At 49.5% G+C, this 16367-nt stretch overlaps 1 protein-coding gene across 1 annotated transcript in view; it reads right to left on the bottom strand.

Annotated features, from left to right (window-relative positions):
* Positions 1 to 11997: 11997 nt before the first annotated feature.
* The window catches only part of PRKCH (protein kinase C eta), a 114064-nt gene continuing 109694 nt past the window's right edge, over positions 11998 to 16367 (bottom strand). The window contains exons 13-14 of the mRNA XM_059473914.1: positions 14280 to 14423; positions 11998 to 13003 (exon numbers count right to left, since the gene is read on the bottom strand). Of these exons, the coding sequence (XP_059329897.1) occupies positions 12857 to 13003; positions 14280 to 14423 (291 nt within the window). The 3' untranslated portion in view covers positions 11998 to 12856. The remainder of the gene's footprint in view (positions 13004 to 14279; positions 14424 to 16367) is intronic.

Genomic DNA, 16367 nt, shown 5'->3' on the forward strand with positions numbered 1-16367 from the left:
ACCGGGAGCAACTGGGCAGCTCCTCCTCAGGGCAGCACCTGCTTGGACTCTGTAGCCCCAAAAAAACCATCTCTGGGCTTCTCCCAGCTGAAAAGATTAATTTTCCTGTGGTAGGCTTGGGTCTCCATCCCACAGGGGTGGGAACAGCCCTTGGTACCAGCTGCCAGGACTCACAGCCGAGTTTGCTGCGTGTGCCAGGGGACAAACCCTGCACAGCCCATGCTCCTGCACCAGGGATGCTGCAAGAAACACAGTCCCCTCCCTGCCAGTGCCTTGCCAAGAGGCAAATAAATGTCCCCACAGCCTGTGTACCTTGTGGCTGGAGAGCAGGTCTGCCTTTAGCCCTCGTTTCAGAGCCAGGATCCACCCCACAATGTTCACACCACCTCAGCCCTGGGCTTGGCTTCTGGGTCAGTGCCCAGCATGGCTCCTGCCCTTTTTTATCCCCTAAATCCCTGCAGCAGGCAGTCAGGAGAGGGTTCACTCCCTCTCTTCCCATGGGATGCACTGGGAGGGGTCACAAAATGTGCTCAGGATTTGGAAAGCTGATGGTGTTTCAGGTCACAGGCAGGATTTCCATTCCATCCCCAGAAATACAGCCTGGAGTCCAGGCTGAGCACTCACCTTCAGAAACTCAGCAATGTAAGACAACAAACAGGAAAATATCAACCCAACCCCTCCCAAAAACATCACCCAAAGTTGACTTGTGAAAATCCAGGCTCTCACCCCATAACTAACCACAGCTGTGCTTCCTGCTGGCCCCACCTCTCAGCCTGGGCATGGCTGTTTCTCCACAACACCCAGCTGGGAGACAGATCTGACACATCTTCACCTCCCAGGCAGAGCCAGGTGCCAGCTGGGGGTCTCTGACATGCAGGACCTCCATGGTTTGCTCTTGGGCTCTCACAGATGGGCCATGGCTCAGAGGAAGGCTGGCAGGACACCTCTGGTACCTGTGGAAAACTGGCCAAGTTCATGGGAAAAACAGGCAACAGAAATGGTGTGGATCCCATGGGGAAGAGGAGGAACAAGTCCCGGTGCTCAGAGTCTCTTTCCATGGTAAAGGAAATCCTGGCCCCAGGATTGTGTTGAGCCAGGGGAAGCAGCACCCTCCCTTCCCAGCAGTGATGGGGAGGTGGCCATGGCACCCCCAAAACTGACATTCCCACCCCAAAACTGACATTCCCACCCCAAAACAGACATTCAAACCAACGGCAACACTGCTCACACCACCGCAAAGACACCCCTGCCCTGCTGGGCAGAGCTGTGCTTATTTATGTGCTCATTATTTACACCACCTCCAAGTGCTGACTGAGCACTGGAGCAGCTCGGCAAGCCAGGTGAATGAACAACAAATAACTCCCCAAAACAAAACACAGGCTCAAAGAGTGATAAAATCAACTTTTCAGAGGTCACATTAATGATTTTTCCTTGCTACAATGCTGCTCCTCCCCAAACAGAGAGCAGAAACTGCAGTGGAGGATCAGAGATGGACAAAAAGACAAAAGGAGGAGGATGAATAAGACAATGCACAGCTCCTGCAGGTACAGAGGGAGGTGTGTCTGTGGGCTGGCTGGGCTGAACATGGATTTGCAAAGACTTGTCCAGTGATTGACCAACCTGCAAGAGCCAAGATGCAGCTGAACATGACCTGCTCACAAGGCCAGATGGAAAGTCCCTCAAAGAGCTGCATTACTGGCTGAGAATTAGGGGAAAAAACCAAACAGAAGATTTTAGTGCTGCTGGAGAGCACATGCATGGGACAAAAATGCTTCCCATCAGCAAAAGGGAAATACCCTTGAGGTTGGATGGGGGTTAGAGCAAGCTGGTCCAGCAGAAGGTGTCCTTGCCCATGGCAGGGGGTTTGGAACAAATGATCTTCGAGGTCCTTTCCAACCCAAACCATGCTGTGATTCCATGAAAACATGAAATGTTTGTCACAGGCCTTTTGCCACTTGCTGCTAACTTAACTCCACATCAAGGTTCTGTGCTCCACCTGCAGTGTCCCTGGCCCTGGGGAACGCAAGTAACAAAACACCAGGGACCTGCCAAGGAATCCAGCAGCTTTGGCTGCCCCTGCAGAGGCTGGTGAGGAGCTGCTGCCATGTCCCAGCGCCCTGACCACCCAGACACCAGGGACACTTTCCCTGCCCACACCCAGCTCTGGCAGTGCAAGAGCTGGGGCTCATTGCATCATCCCCTCTGCACCTCCCTGGGCCAGCTCTCCATCAGCCCCACACCTGCCAGCTTTCCCTGGGGCATCTTCACCAGCTGGCTCCAGACAGTGCTTGCCTCGTGCCCCAGAAAATACCCAATATTTCAAATCATGTCCTGCTCACAGGGAATGCCAAAATTAAGATCTTTTCCAGTGAGCAGCACCAGTTCCTGGTGCTCTCCTGAGACAGAATACCAGAATCCCTGCTTCAAGGCCTCTGTGCCAGCTCCTGCCAGCCTGCAAAGACTTGCCCCAGAGGGATGGGGTTGAAAGGTTTGGAGGTGCCTGGAAAAGGCTGCCATGGGCAGGGATTCAGCTTTACCCACCACAAGCAGGAGGATCTTACTTGGAGACAGAAGTGAAGGCAGAAATTGAGCAATTAACCTCTGAGGAAAGGATGGAGAGGGGAAGGTTTAAGGGCAGGGTGGTTGTTCTCAGCCCCAAGCTTGACAGAGCTCAAGGAACATTTGGACAAGGCTCCCAGGCACACGGTGGGATTATTGGGGTTGTCCTGTGCAGGGCCAGGAGCTGGACTTGGATGATCCTTGTGGGTCCCTCCCAGCTTAGGATTTTCTATGCCTTTATGAAAGCAGAGCCTGAGTATTCTCAGGAATGTCTCAGTAACACTGTCAGGGAAAAGCTGCCCCAGAACAGCTGCTCCCCTTGGGCTGGAGAGCAACCAGAACCATTGCACCCCACATCCATGGCCACCCCTGCCTTCCTCCTGGGCTGGGAGGTGCTGGAAGGCTCCCTGTTCTCCTGCCCTCTGCTGCAGGGTGGCTCTGCCACCATCCTGACACAGCAAAGCCCTGAAAGCAGGTGCAACTGCACATTAACATGAAGTCATCAAGAGCTCTTGGCCTGAGGGATCCATGAAATCTGAAGAGAAGGGATGGGGCCAGAGCCAGGTGAGGACCTTGGGCACCCACCCGTGTCTCAGGGCATGGGGAGGGAATCACTGGGCATCACTGCATCCCACCCACAATTTTCAGCCCTTCCTTTGTGGCTATTTTTGACCTTCTGCCTAAGCACATAAGCTGCTTTGCAGAGCAACTACAGCCTTTGCAGCCTTTATTGACTCCCTCTGGAAGCATGACTGAGGATTGCCAGGAGGGAGATGCCAGAGCCACGCTCACTTTGATGTGGTTTATTCACCTGGACATTTTGTGGGCTTCAAATCATGCAAGGCAGGCAGCAGGAGGGCTGGCAGTGCCCAGCTGGCATCTTGAGACTCAGAGGTAAAATTCATGATTAAAGCAAGAGCCGTGTGCTTACAGCTCTCTCCACACAGCAGAGACAGAACCAGAAAGCCAAATCACCCCCACTTCACCATAAACACTGGGTATTGGGTTTTAGGAGCATCTCACAGTGACCTCAGTGGCCCATTTCATGTGTGGTGGCATGGAAGGGAGCCCAAAGGTGAAAAGGCTTAATTAGTAACACTTGAAGCTGATTACCATGGCCCATATATAGGGTGACCTGCATCTACTATCACTTAGCATGGTAATGACTAAGTACAGTGTGGTTTAAATATCTCCCTAATGCTAAAGCTAAATGCATCTATAGCCCCAACCCTCTAATTGACTGATTCTAAATATGATAGATTAGCTTTCCATCTCATTATATGTATCTAATCAGGGGATGAGGGCTCCTATACCCTTGGACACTTGGTTTTCATCTCTACTGTCCTACAACAGCAATTAAAAGAAAATCACTTCTCTACTTATGTTGTCTTGTACCCTGTCTCAGGAAGATGCTGGATTTAGTTTATGATGGTCACAAAAACAAGCTGCAGAACACTGTTTTCTGTCTTCGTGGACAGAAGACAGAAGCTTAGATGTTGTCTGTGTGACCTTTTCCCAATGACCCCAAATCAGCACAGGGCTCCTGTTGGAATCTATAAAATTAGAGTTTTGAGAAAGTTTTGTGGTCATCACTCCACGAGCAACTCTCTCAGGGGCAGCAGTGCCCAGGGGGAAAGCTGGGAGCAAGGAGCAGGGAGGGTCTATGCACCACCAACAGTTTAGTTTCATCCTTTCTCAACTAAAATTCTCATTTAAATATTGCCTAAATGAGGGTGGTCCTATGCAGGGCCAGGAGTTGGACTCAATGATCCTTGTGGGTCCCAACACCTCAGGATATTCTGTGCTTAAAAGAAGCTTTCTGACTCCAGTGCAGGTGCCTTTTCCTGCACTGCCCAAGCTCCTGCACACCAGGCAGGCTCCTCTTCCCTGGAGCTGCTCAATGGCCCCAGCCTGAGTGCACAGGTGGGTGGAGGACTAAGGCAAAACCCCTGGGTGGCCTCAAGTGCCTCTTCCAGCCCAGCTGAGCCCTAATGAGCTTTGTGCATCAAGGCTTTCACTCCAGGCTGGGTAGCTCCAGGCAACTCCTTGCTCACACCTTGTCTCTGCCCAGGAACAGTCTCCAAGGCAGGACACCATAGGCCACGTGCCTGGTGTGGAACTCCAAACACATTTGTTAGGGCCCTAAACCAGCTCTGGAGGAGTCCTTGGGGTACACTCCACCAAAGCTGTGAGACACTTAAATCACCCTGAAAATTTGGCCACCACCAGCAGGCTCCCTCATACCTCCCTCTGTGTCAGGAGACACATCCCCTCTTGCTGAGGGGAGAGGGCATCCATCCATCTATCATCCATCTATCATCCATCTATCATCCATCTATCATCCATCTATCATCCATCCATCCATCCATCCATCCATCCATCCATCCATCCATCCATCCATCCATCCATCCCCACATCCATCCATCATCCATCCATCCCTCATCCATCCATCCATCCATCCATCCATCCATCCATCCATCCATCCATCCATCATCCATCCATCCCCACATCCATCCATCATCCATCCATCCCTCATCCATCCATCCATCCATCCATCCATCCATCCATCCATTCATCCATCCATCCCCACATCCATCCATCATCCATCCATCCCTCATCCATCCCACATCCATCCATCCATCCATCCATCCATCCATCCATCCATCCATCCATCCATCCACCCATCCATCCATCCATCCATCCCTCATCCATCCATCCCTCATCCATCCATCCATCCATCCATCCATCCATCCATCCATCCATCCCTCATCCATCCATCCATCCATCCATCCATCCATCCATCCATCCATCCATCCATCCATCCATCCATCCATCCCCTCTGCCCAGGCCTGGATAAAGAGGAGGTCAATGTCCAAGATGAGGGAGAGCAGCCTGCCTGGTGTGCAGGACCTTGGGCAGTGCAGGAAAAGGCACCTGAGATTGGAATCAGGAAGTTTCTTTTAAGCACAATATCACAGAATATCTTGAGGTGTTGGGGCCCACAAGGATCATTGTCCAAGATGCTCCCAGAGGAACTGAGGGCCACCCACCTGTAAACAATTGTTAGGCCATGTCTGCCCTATGTTTAACCAAAAACAGAGGCCATGGAGCCAAAACAAAGGCTGGAAACCTTCACAGTCACCCTGGCTGCTCCAGACTATGCGTAGGCACAGAGTAATTGGCCATGGGGAGATGAACTATGTTATAATTTTGTCATTTTCCACTCAAGCATCCCTGGCACTGATTGCAGCTTGGGGATTTTCCATGTCAGACAAATTACCAGACTCCACCAAAATAGCTGAGAGAAAGCCCCATTTTGGGTTACAACATCTCCACCAGATGAGCACCATCCATTGTGTGTGCAGGAGTCTTGGGGCCATGGCAAATTGGTGCACTGGAGCAAAAATTAAAGGAGTCGGGGTAACAGATGAGGGAAGACATCCCAAAGTGGCAGTGGCAGAGGAAACTCTTGCTCATGGTAAGGAGAAACAAAAAAGCCTTTGGTTGCCAGGGTCTAATTTAGACACAGGCTCTACGTGGCAATTTTCATGGTGAAACTTGGGGAGGAATGTTCCCACAAGTGCAGGGATTTTGCTGAAGTCCAGGCCTAGCTGAATGTGCTTAAAGGTCCCACTTGCCTTTTTTTTTCTCCAGTTAAAATTGGGTTTAAACTGAGATGAGCATTTGAGAGGGAACACTATCCTGTGACATAGGGCTCACCTGACCCGTTTCCTCAGGAGCTGGAGGCAGATTTTCCCCACTGTCCAGGGAAATAGAGAAGCACCAAGCTGCTCAAAACCATCACCCAGCCTTCCCCTTGGAGAATGGGCTGGTGAGGAGTGAGAATAAAGGGCCTGAGAAGAGGCAAGCAGAAAGGCTGCCCCAAGGAGAGCAACATGCCCAGATGTGCCTGTCAGATAACAATACCTCAGCTCCAGCTCTTCACAGAGCTTAAGAATAATGATGACTCAATTCCAGGTGAAATACCTGCAATGCTGCCCTCCTGCCTCAGTCAGGGTTGAGCTACTGATGGTGCTGCCATTGCTCCAAAGTGTGGAGACAGCAACACCCCAGAGGCTGGAGGAGACACTGGCCAGAACAACCTGCAAACCCAACAACCCCATTCTTGGGATAAATGTGACACTGTGTCTTAGTTCAGAGGAAAACTGTGCTAAGCACCAACCCCTAACAAAGCTCTTGATGCCCTGTTTCTTCCAGACAGCATTTGGGAAAAGAAAGCCGGAGTTTTGTGCAGGAGGCATCTCTGGGCAGCAGACAGGCCTGGAATGACTGGAAGGTTGGAATTGCTCTTCCCGTCTGGGTCTAGCAGCAGATAAGATGGAGATAGATGAAATCACCTCTCACTCCCAGCTGAACTACAGCACACCTTGGCCAGGCTCCAAAAAAGGCTCATTAACAGCTCCTGCAATGCTCTTCTCCGGGAAGATGTGGTGGTTATAGTGGAGGTGTTGGAAGTCTTTGCAGTGGTTTGAAGGTCTGGAGATCCTAGAATCAAGTGAGGTTCCATTTAAGAAGAAATGGAGTTTTAATTGTCACTGTTGTAGAAAAACTGAGGCCCTGACCCCAGTTCACATTAAATGGTTGGAAATGAGAGGCCAGGTGATGAATAAACCCCTCATTTGAAGGAGGGGGAAGGAGGCGCTGGAGGAACTGAGTCACCAGTTTTGAGCAATCCTGAACTCACTGCTAAAATCTCTCAACTCCACTTTTATAAGAACTGCTGCCAGTAGCAGCTGTGGGAGCTCAGAGCTGGAGCAGAACTGACACCATGGGCCAGTTAAAACTCTTTCAGGGCTACCTTCACACTGACACGTTACCTGGAGAGCCCACACAGGGAAAACTTTGTCTTTGTCTGACCCAAGCTCGTGTCAAGCTTCCTTCTTGAGATGAAAGGGTTTGGGGACGTTCCTTTGCAGTTCTGCCCCACAGCCTTTTCCCACATCCCCTTCTAACTCCCACATCCCTGAGACATGTGGTCCTCAAGTCTCCTCACTCCAGCTGCCCTCAGAGGGTCTTCCCCAGTGTGGATGGAGCAGAAATGATGATTCTTATGTGCCTTTGCTGCCTGCAGGGGCCTGAGGCACCTCTGAAATATAGAGAACCTTCTCAGTGACAACCCAGAGCTGTGACCCCATTTCTTGAGGACACTGCCCTCTCTCCTCTCTTTTTTAGCTTCTATTAAAGGCATGAGAGGGGAGAGAGCCTGACCTTCTCCTTCAGCGGCCAGCCACGTTTATGGACATCCCTGGGACACTGGCCGTACCAAAATCCCCATGAGAAGACACCAAGGCAGCCAAACACCAACACTGCTCCCTCTCCTCCACGCTTTTTGACCTCTTGCTCTTCCCTCAGGCCTGCCTCCATCAGCAGGACTCTTCCAGCCTGAGGGATGATGCTGAGTGCTGTGCCCAGGGGAAGGCAGGATGGGATGCAGAAGGTGGCAGCTTGTGCAAGGGCTGATGCACGGGTCAGAAATGCTGCTGGACAAGCCCTGCACACAGTGACTACACAGCACACAAATGCCTTCCCCAGCCTTCCTCCCTTCTTCTTCCTCACTGCTGTGCCTTCTGGGAGCCCTGCTCTGTGGGTTTGGAGACAAGGGAGCACACTGTGGTGACTGTACATAAACAATGGGAAAAGATGGAAAAATACATAAACCCTGTGCCTGCTCACAGGTTTATCATCCACCTCTTGGTGTTTGGCATTTTTCTCCATGCTCCAATGCCTGGCTTCACATCAATTCACAGACTTCAGCTTTCATCTAAAAAAATTATAATTGCACAACATTCCTGCTTCTATTGATGTGGAGAAGTGAAAGTCAGGAACTAAAATATTCGTAATGCAGATGTTTAAAAAAAAAAAGGGGGGGGGGAAGAAAAAAAGAAAGAAAAGGAGACATTTATTATTTTGGAAAGCTCTTGATTCCTGAGTGAGCTGCGATTTTCAGACAACCTGACTCATCATTTCTGAATGCTTTGGTTTGGCAGCCCTGTATATATTTAGTAATACAAACCCTGACTTGCAGCTTCCAATGAGAATCCTAATGGCATGATAAGAGAGATTTTCATCTCATTCACATCATTTCCAAACATCAGGACATTTACTTAGCGGGAAGAGTTGTAAAAGCTGTGAAATGCTCTCCCTGGGGAGCAGCAGAAACCTTCTGGCTACGCTTGAGCAGCTGAGCAAAGCGAGGGAGAGCAGGCAGCACCGAGCAGCTCTCCCCTCCCTGGCCCAGGGACAGAGCAGATGATCCCAGACATGTTTTCATTTCACTGCTCCTGGCTCTGGCTTTGCTAACCAAGGCCATTGCCACACCACAGCCACGGGAGCTGCTCTCAAACCTGACTGGAGGAAGAGCAGCTTCTGTAGGAGGAGCACGCAGCTCCAAGGGAAAAACTCCTGTTGCAAACCATTCAGGACTTCACAAGGAGTGAGGAACCTGTGCCAATCCTTGGGAATGCATTCAAAGCATCCTCAGCCAGCAGTTAGAATTGAATTTTTTACCTTAAAATCCCTTGGGCACTGGAAGTCTGTGAGATTTTTTCCATTGCCTATCAAGCAGTGGTATTTAAAATGATGTCTTTGGCAGCACAGCCACCATAGAGTAGTTGCAAGATGATTTTCATCTCTTCATCCCAGACCATCTGCTTCTTACCATCAACTTTCAAAGGCCTTGAAGGAGACGTAGGCCACTGAATTTTATAGCTAGACTTCATTAACCTCTTTGAAAATGAAAGGATTGCACCGAACACAAATTCACAGACATCAAAGGGATCTTCTTTTTTCATGCAAGCACTAAAAGCAGTGCAAAGGGAACTAATTACAATTTGCTCATTTGCCAGTTTTCACACTGGAGTGAATACAAGCATTTTATGCTTTAAACCTTAAAAACTTGTGGCTGCCAGCTTAATATACTTCTAAAGCCAGAAGCAAATTAACAGACTAAAACCATCTTGCATCCACTGAGGCAAGCAATGAAGCCAAAAAACTGGCAGGACAGCTCCTGGAAAACTCCTGAGTTTTGTACCTTTGCTTGATTTTTTCTTTCTTTAATAAATCAATATTTATTTACATATTCAATGGCAGGGCAAACACTAATCCAGCTTTTTCAAAAGCAAAGCCATTGCATTGGTACTTTTTATTGAGCTGATCTCGTCCATACTGCTGACAGAGTCTCAGGGAACTCAACTGAAATGGCAGCTCCTCATAAAAGTATGGGAGAGTTCAGGGAGCTTGGCCAAATGTGGCTGAGTCAGGATCTGCTGACTCCAGGGGCTGAAAGCACTACCCAGACACACGAGTGCCAGGCAGGCAATGGAGGGGAAGAGCTGCCCTAAATTACAAATCAGGATCCAGGTGAAAACTGAAAATCAAGAAAATTCCCACATATCAGAACCTCAGGCTTCCAAGTCCAATCACAGAATTGACAGTGAATTTGCACCAAGGGTGATGCAAGGGTGCAGTGAGCACTTTAAATCAATGAAAAGTGAAGATGGGGGAAAAACTCTCTTTGTCACTTGAACTTGCCCCATTAAGCCACCAAGCAGGTGTGGGCTGGCCACAGTGAGAGCTTTCCTGCTCCCTAAAATACCATCTTACAGCCTCCAGGGATTCACAGGATTTCTGGTTTGCAGTTCACAACAACCCCAACAGAGCACCTCCAGAGGTGACTTCGTTTCTGCTCTCCAAGCTTTTAGGACACAGACTGGTGAGCACTGATATGAAATCTGATATGATGTAATACTGACACATCAATAAAGCTCTCCAAAGGTGACTACTGCACGTTCTTCATGCTGTCAGTGATGTAAACTCTCAGATCCTGGGGCCATGGAAATGGTACCACATTTTGATGCTGAAGGCAACACTGTGGCAGGAGCTTCTCCAGCAGGAGCTATTCCATAAGGTCTCCTGAGCCCCAAAAATATCACAACCAATGAAACCCTGGGATGGTGCCACTGTGCTGGCAAAAAACATGTATCACTTACTGTTCTCCAGCACTGATCACCAGGGAAGGAGAGGCTGCTCACAGCAGAGTCAAAATCAGGAGACTTTTGTTTTGAGAGTAGGAGAGTGAAAAAGCCACCAACACAAAATTCAGACAGTTTTGGGGCTCCCACTCTTGGTGGCCAACTGAGCTGCACTTACACCTTGCCAAGCAAGCACTGCTGCAGTTGTAACCCCACAAAACTGAGAAGGAATTGGAGTGAGGAGTTGTCTTGGGTCACATCTGCACCAGATGGGTGAACACCACGTGTCACACATGAACAAGGTACCACAGTGGCACCCTCATGCAAATGGATCCATCCCTGAACTGCTTCTTCCTATATGGGAAAGCAACCCAAGCCAGCCTGCATGGCTGGTTCTGGGATCATTTTTCTGGAAATCTGCTCTTTTTCTCCTGCTTATACAACTCAACCTGTCCTTCCTCTCTTGCCCCACTTTGGAGGAGCAGGGTACCTACACACCAGCACAGGCATGGGCTGCAGCGTGGCCAGAAGGTGCCCATGGGAGGGAAGGGAGATCAGAGGATGAAGCTGTGCTTATTGGAAGAGGAGACACAGGAAAGAAAGAGGGAGAACTGCTGGAACACTCAGGCACAAAGACAAGAAGAGCCCAAGGGTACCTGAGCCTCTGCCCCACCTGTCAGACAATTCAGAGATGCTTCAGAGGTAGAAGTGACTCAGTGGAGTAGAGGGGACTGGAGTGGGAAGGAATCATTCTTGCATGTACATCTCAGCTTCTTCATCCCAGACTTCCTCTTGACAGCAGGTGAGCACGTTCAGACCATGGGGTCTGTGCTGTAATGGGGGTTGTACCTCTGTAATTTCCATGCCCAAGGTTCCTGCTCCCCTACACAACTTCCACAGCTGCAGTGGGGTGAGGTCTGTGCAGAACTGTCCCTCTCTGCTGCACCTCACCCTTCTCTCAAGTTAAAGCATGTTAAATACAAACATCATCAGTTTTCCAAGAGGTTAGAAATCCTTCTCCTTCTCCAGAAATTCGTATCTGCCCAAGGAAGAGGCTATAAACCTGTCATACAGCTTCAAGCCCAGCAAGGAGTGCAAAGGTGTGCCAAAGAGCTTCAGAAAAATCATCCAGCTTCAAGGAGAACAGGAAAAGCACAGAACCACCTCCCAGAGTGTCTGGGTTCCAAAATCTGCACTGAAAAATCATCTCAGACTGCCTGTGGCAGAAGCTTGAGGATGCAACTGATAAGAAGTGCCCTGTGAGTAATGAGTTCTTAAATCCAAACCAAACCAAGTCACTGTGTATCTTTAGATAAGGTTTATCACTCTGATGGGAGAAAAGCCGTCCTTTTGTGTTACCTGTTGGTTGACAGCTCTGCCTTCAAGCAGCTTGCCAGCTCTGTGGCTCCCATTGCAACAAGGCTACAAATAATTTAAGTGCTACCACTTTGGATCAAAATTTTAATGAGGCACTAAACCCACAAAAGGGGCTCTGTGTAACACAATTAAATAGAAAGGGCCTAAATAAACAGTACAACAAGTTATATTATAGTTGAAAACAGCTGGGAGGCAAAGAAAGGAGCATTGAAGATGCATGATGTAAAAAGGCATTTCACAGAATGCAAACACTAAAACTTTTCAACACGCACAAAGAGTAAAACACTACAAGCACATGACTTCCCTTTGATTTGGAAGAATCTGTGTGGGGCACTGGGCATTTGTTTTTTTTTTTTTTCCTTCTGCTATTCAGCACAATGAAATATTTCACATGGGAACCCAAACAGTGTCAAAAAGAGCCATTTGTGCTTCGGAAAGAAATAAATACTGCAGGAAAAAGGTAAAGTCAGTGGGAACATCTGGTTCAGTCAGGCCATGGGACGTTGGATGACATCTCCAAAACGCTGGACAGTGCTGGGACTCCTCTGAAGAGTCTTGCAAACAATCAGCATTGTCACAAGTCTGTTTGGCTCAGGGCTGCAAGACACTTGTTCCATGCTCAAGCCGACTCCTGGAATCCACTGATGACATTCAGGCTGAGCCAGCCAGCTCAGCATCCAATGCTCTGTCTGCATCAGCTATTTACAGTATCAGGTTTGTTCCACCCCTGTCAATATTCGATCCAAGAGCTGCAGAAGCCCTACAAACACAGGAAGGTTTCAATTTCACATTAAGGTAACACTGACAGTGGTGCTGCTGTATCGTGCCAGTCAGTGCACTGCTACTCCTTGAGAATGAAATTACTGGTAAACTTGGTTTTCATTTCATTTCCTCCCAGTCCTCTCATCAGCCTTTCTCCAGAGCCACAGCTATTCCACCAGGTCTGGGTTGGTGAATGAAAAGTGTCTAAATTCATCCTGGTTTATCATTGCAAGGATCCCTTCTTCAATGGGGGTCAGGATGGGCTCCTCTTTTATAAAATCAGGATCAAAGTTGCTCACGTCATCTTTGGATTTCTGTCAAATGGAGAAAACAAAGAAAAGACACGTCAGAAGTATGTATGATCTGCTTGATCCTTGCTCTGTATCGGAGTGCATTGAACCATCACTTCCATAACCCAGGCTGAGCTGACTGAGAGCTTTTTCTGGGCTTGCCTCTCACAGAGCAAAGCCTTTTCCAGCCTCTGAAGGTTCTGACAGGGAACCCCTCTCAAATTTAACTGACAGCAACTCTGGGGGTTTCCCTGGCCACATAAATCAGTCCCTCCTCTCAAGTGGCAGCACAGTTATCAGCTGTGTTCCCAACTGGCTGACTCCACACAGCCCCTCCTCATCTGCAGAGTGTCTCAGCTGGGTTTTGGGGATGAGGTGGAGGGCACTTCTCTTAGTGCCAGCCATTAAACTCACACAATTCTGAATTACTGGGCTGTGGGAAGACAAATGGCTGGGCTCCAGGTGCTGGATTCCTTGCTGTGTGCCACAGAGTGCACACAGGCTGCTTAGAATGCACACACACAAACTGGGTTTGTGGCACATTTTCATGAGGCATGTGATTTTCCTGCACCCTTAGCAAGATATTTTATTGACATTGAGGTCAATAACATTTATTGACATTGAAGTCTAACATTCCCAGATCCTGCCCAGCTTGTGGCAGACTGAACAGGCTCCTTTAGCCTTTGATTCAGGTTAAGGGGCAACTTGAAATTCTGCTTTTGAGCTGTCACACCTGCCCAGGTGCCTGATCCTGAACCCATTGTCACTGAGAGCTCACAGAGTGACCACAGCATGAGACAAGCCAGCCAGGCAATGATTTGAAAGACAAGGAAGCCACAGTGACAACCCCAGAAAGCTGTCCATGAAGAGCAGTGCTCTTCTCTCACACAGCATCCTCAGGGCTGTGTGGCACCACTGGGGACAGGGCCAGCACTGTGTCCTGCCTCTTGACAGGGCCAGCCTCTCTTTGAAGGACTCACTGTGAGTGGCATGAGCAGGGAGCACTGTGCTGGGTGCTGAACAGGATGAGGATTACTTACCCTGTTTAATCTTTGGGGCAAGCCAAAGGGTACTTGAGTGCCTAACCTGCTGCAGCTGCTTTTACAAATCCTCCCCTTTTCACTGAGCTGCCTTTGACAATCCAGCATGGAGGGGAAAAGAGGCAGCTCACCAGGTGCCCAACCAGCAACCAAGGCAGCGTCAGAGGCCTCACCTCCCTTCCTTCACCTCTTTGCTGTCTCACGGAGCCAAACAGAGGGAACCCCGCGGGCTGCCCTCCCCCAGCCCCCTCCCCACGTACGATGCGGGGCCGGAAGGGGGGCTCCATCTGCCGCCGGTTCAGCAGCTCCCAGTCCAGCTCCTTGAAGTAGGGGTGCCGCAGGATCGCGCCCTCGCCGCCCAGCCCGGCGCTGCCCAGCCGCAGCGTGGGGTTCTTGGTCATGAACTGCAAAACACAAAGGGCTCTTTGTTCCCTCCCATCCGGCACGGCCACGGCACAGCGACCCAGCAGCAGCCACACAAAAGTTTGTCCTCAGCTTTCCTGTTGAACTCGGCTGCTGCTCAAGTTCCTCGTAAGGGAACCGCGTGTGAGGAACTCGACTTGCTCCCTGGAGGAAGAGGTCGGGGTGTGTTTCTCCCTGGTGCTTTTGGTGAAATCCTTGATTACCACAGTAAGGAAAGAAAGTTGAGTTGCATCATTTGCAGTATTACAAATACTGCCCAGTGTGTTTAGTTATTTGTTTCTGTATTAATTTCTCAGCTTGCTCTCAAACACTGCCCAGCAGCCAGCCAGGCTTTGGCCTGGACTCAATCCTGAGCTGTCCCTTTTTCCTAAAGCTCTCCCTGCTGAAGCTCTGCCAGATGCCTACGCTTTCCTTCCTGTCATCTCAGGAAACAGAGGAAAATGGGCAAGGCTCTGCCTTTTAGAGCCCTCTGACCCTGAGCTGATGGGAGCAGACAGGTGACCGTCTCCTCTCTCGCTGCTGAAACACCAATAAAGGATTTCATTCTGTAACATTTTTATTCTGCTGGCAGCAAAAAGAAATCTCAAACCTCAGCCAAAGTGCCCTGACTTGCCAGGGAACAATGAGGAAAGGCATACATCACACAGATGGTGTGAGAGGGCCCCGGTGGGTGCTCTTTAGGTCCTGATGAAAATGATGAAGTGTGAGTGCTGTGGATATTCTTAAAGGGGAGGAGGAGAATCCTTTCCCCAGGAAGAAAAAGAGCTGGTTGGCTTGTTAATTTAGAATTACAGTTCTTGAAAATTCAGTAATAAACACTCTTTCCCCCTCCCTCAAGTATTTCCAATTCACTGGAGAAATCAGGTTATGTTTAAACTGGGAAAATAGCTGCTTTTATTTGCCTATTGAAACAGCAGCATAAAGCAAGCTGCACTCCGGTGGAGGTGTCCAGACGATTTCCTGCAAGATGAAAGAGCATTATGTTTAGCAAACAGCTGAGGCAGCCAAAGCAGACAATCAGTCACTGTTTTGGGAATGGCCAAGTCTGCTGCATCTCAGCGATGGGGGAATGAAAAGAAGGGGAGGTGTGGTGAGAGACCAGCTTCATTCTGCCTGCAGGAGCCTCTCACAAGGTACAAACTCTCCTAGGACAAGAGGATAAAGGGTCTAGTCATTCCCCATCTAGAGAGAAGGTGGGGAGCAGAAAGATGACTGCCTGATTTATAGAATTCTCCCCAACACCCCATTCTGAGGGGGCTGCAGGGATGCAGCAGATGGGGCATTTTTAGCTGACACCTTGCAGGACCCCAGACTCTGCTGGCATCAGCACAAACCCCCCAGCTCTACCCTGACCCCTGAACCCTTTGAGGACCCTCCAGATCAGAACCATTTTCCAGCATTCTACCCAAAACATCAGTAGAAAGAGCTGCCAGGTGCCCCCAGATTTGCAGGAGGAGTGACCAGGACAGGGACAAAGCTGGGGTGGCTGCTGCAGCTGGGCTCTCTCCATGCTCCTCGGGACTCTTCAGCCCCTGGTGATGCAGCATTTCCAGGGTCAGGCCCAAGGCCAGACAGAACTTCTGTCTCCCCAACCCTTCCAGCCTGCTCTTCTCCCTTTCTACCATCAGAACTTCAACACAATTTCTTTCCCAAGAGACTGCCCCAGCATTTCTTGGGATAGTGATATCCCCAGAAACAGCTTGGTTTCCAAACAAGAAATGGGTCAAGCCAAAATCTCTGAGAGACCTGGTTCAGACAAGCCTTTGCAAGCCTTGAACTTGGCTTCTTTGTTTTGCAAAACAGACCGGAAACCTCCTGGCAGCCCTGTCTTTCTTAGAGATTCACTCTTTGTCCCCACAGATGGATATCTGCACCTCACCAGCTCTTATTTGCATTGCTGGAACACCTAGAAAGCTCAAACAAGA

This window comes from Ammospiza nelsoni, chromosome 6 (assembly GCF_027579445.1).
Source record: "Ammospiza nelsoni isolate bAmmNel1 chromosome 6, bAmmNel1.pri, whole genome shotgun sequence".
In the NCBI taxonomy this organism is placed as follows: domain Eukaryota; kingdom Metazoa; phylum Chordata; class Aves; order Passeriformes; family Passerellidae; genus Ammospiza; species Ammospiza nelsoni.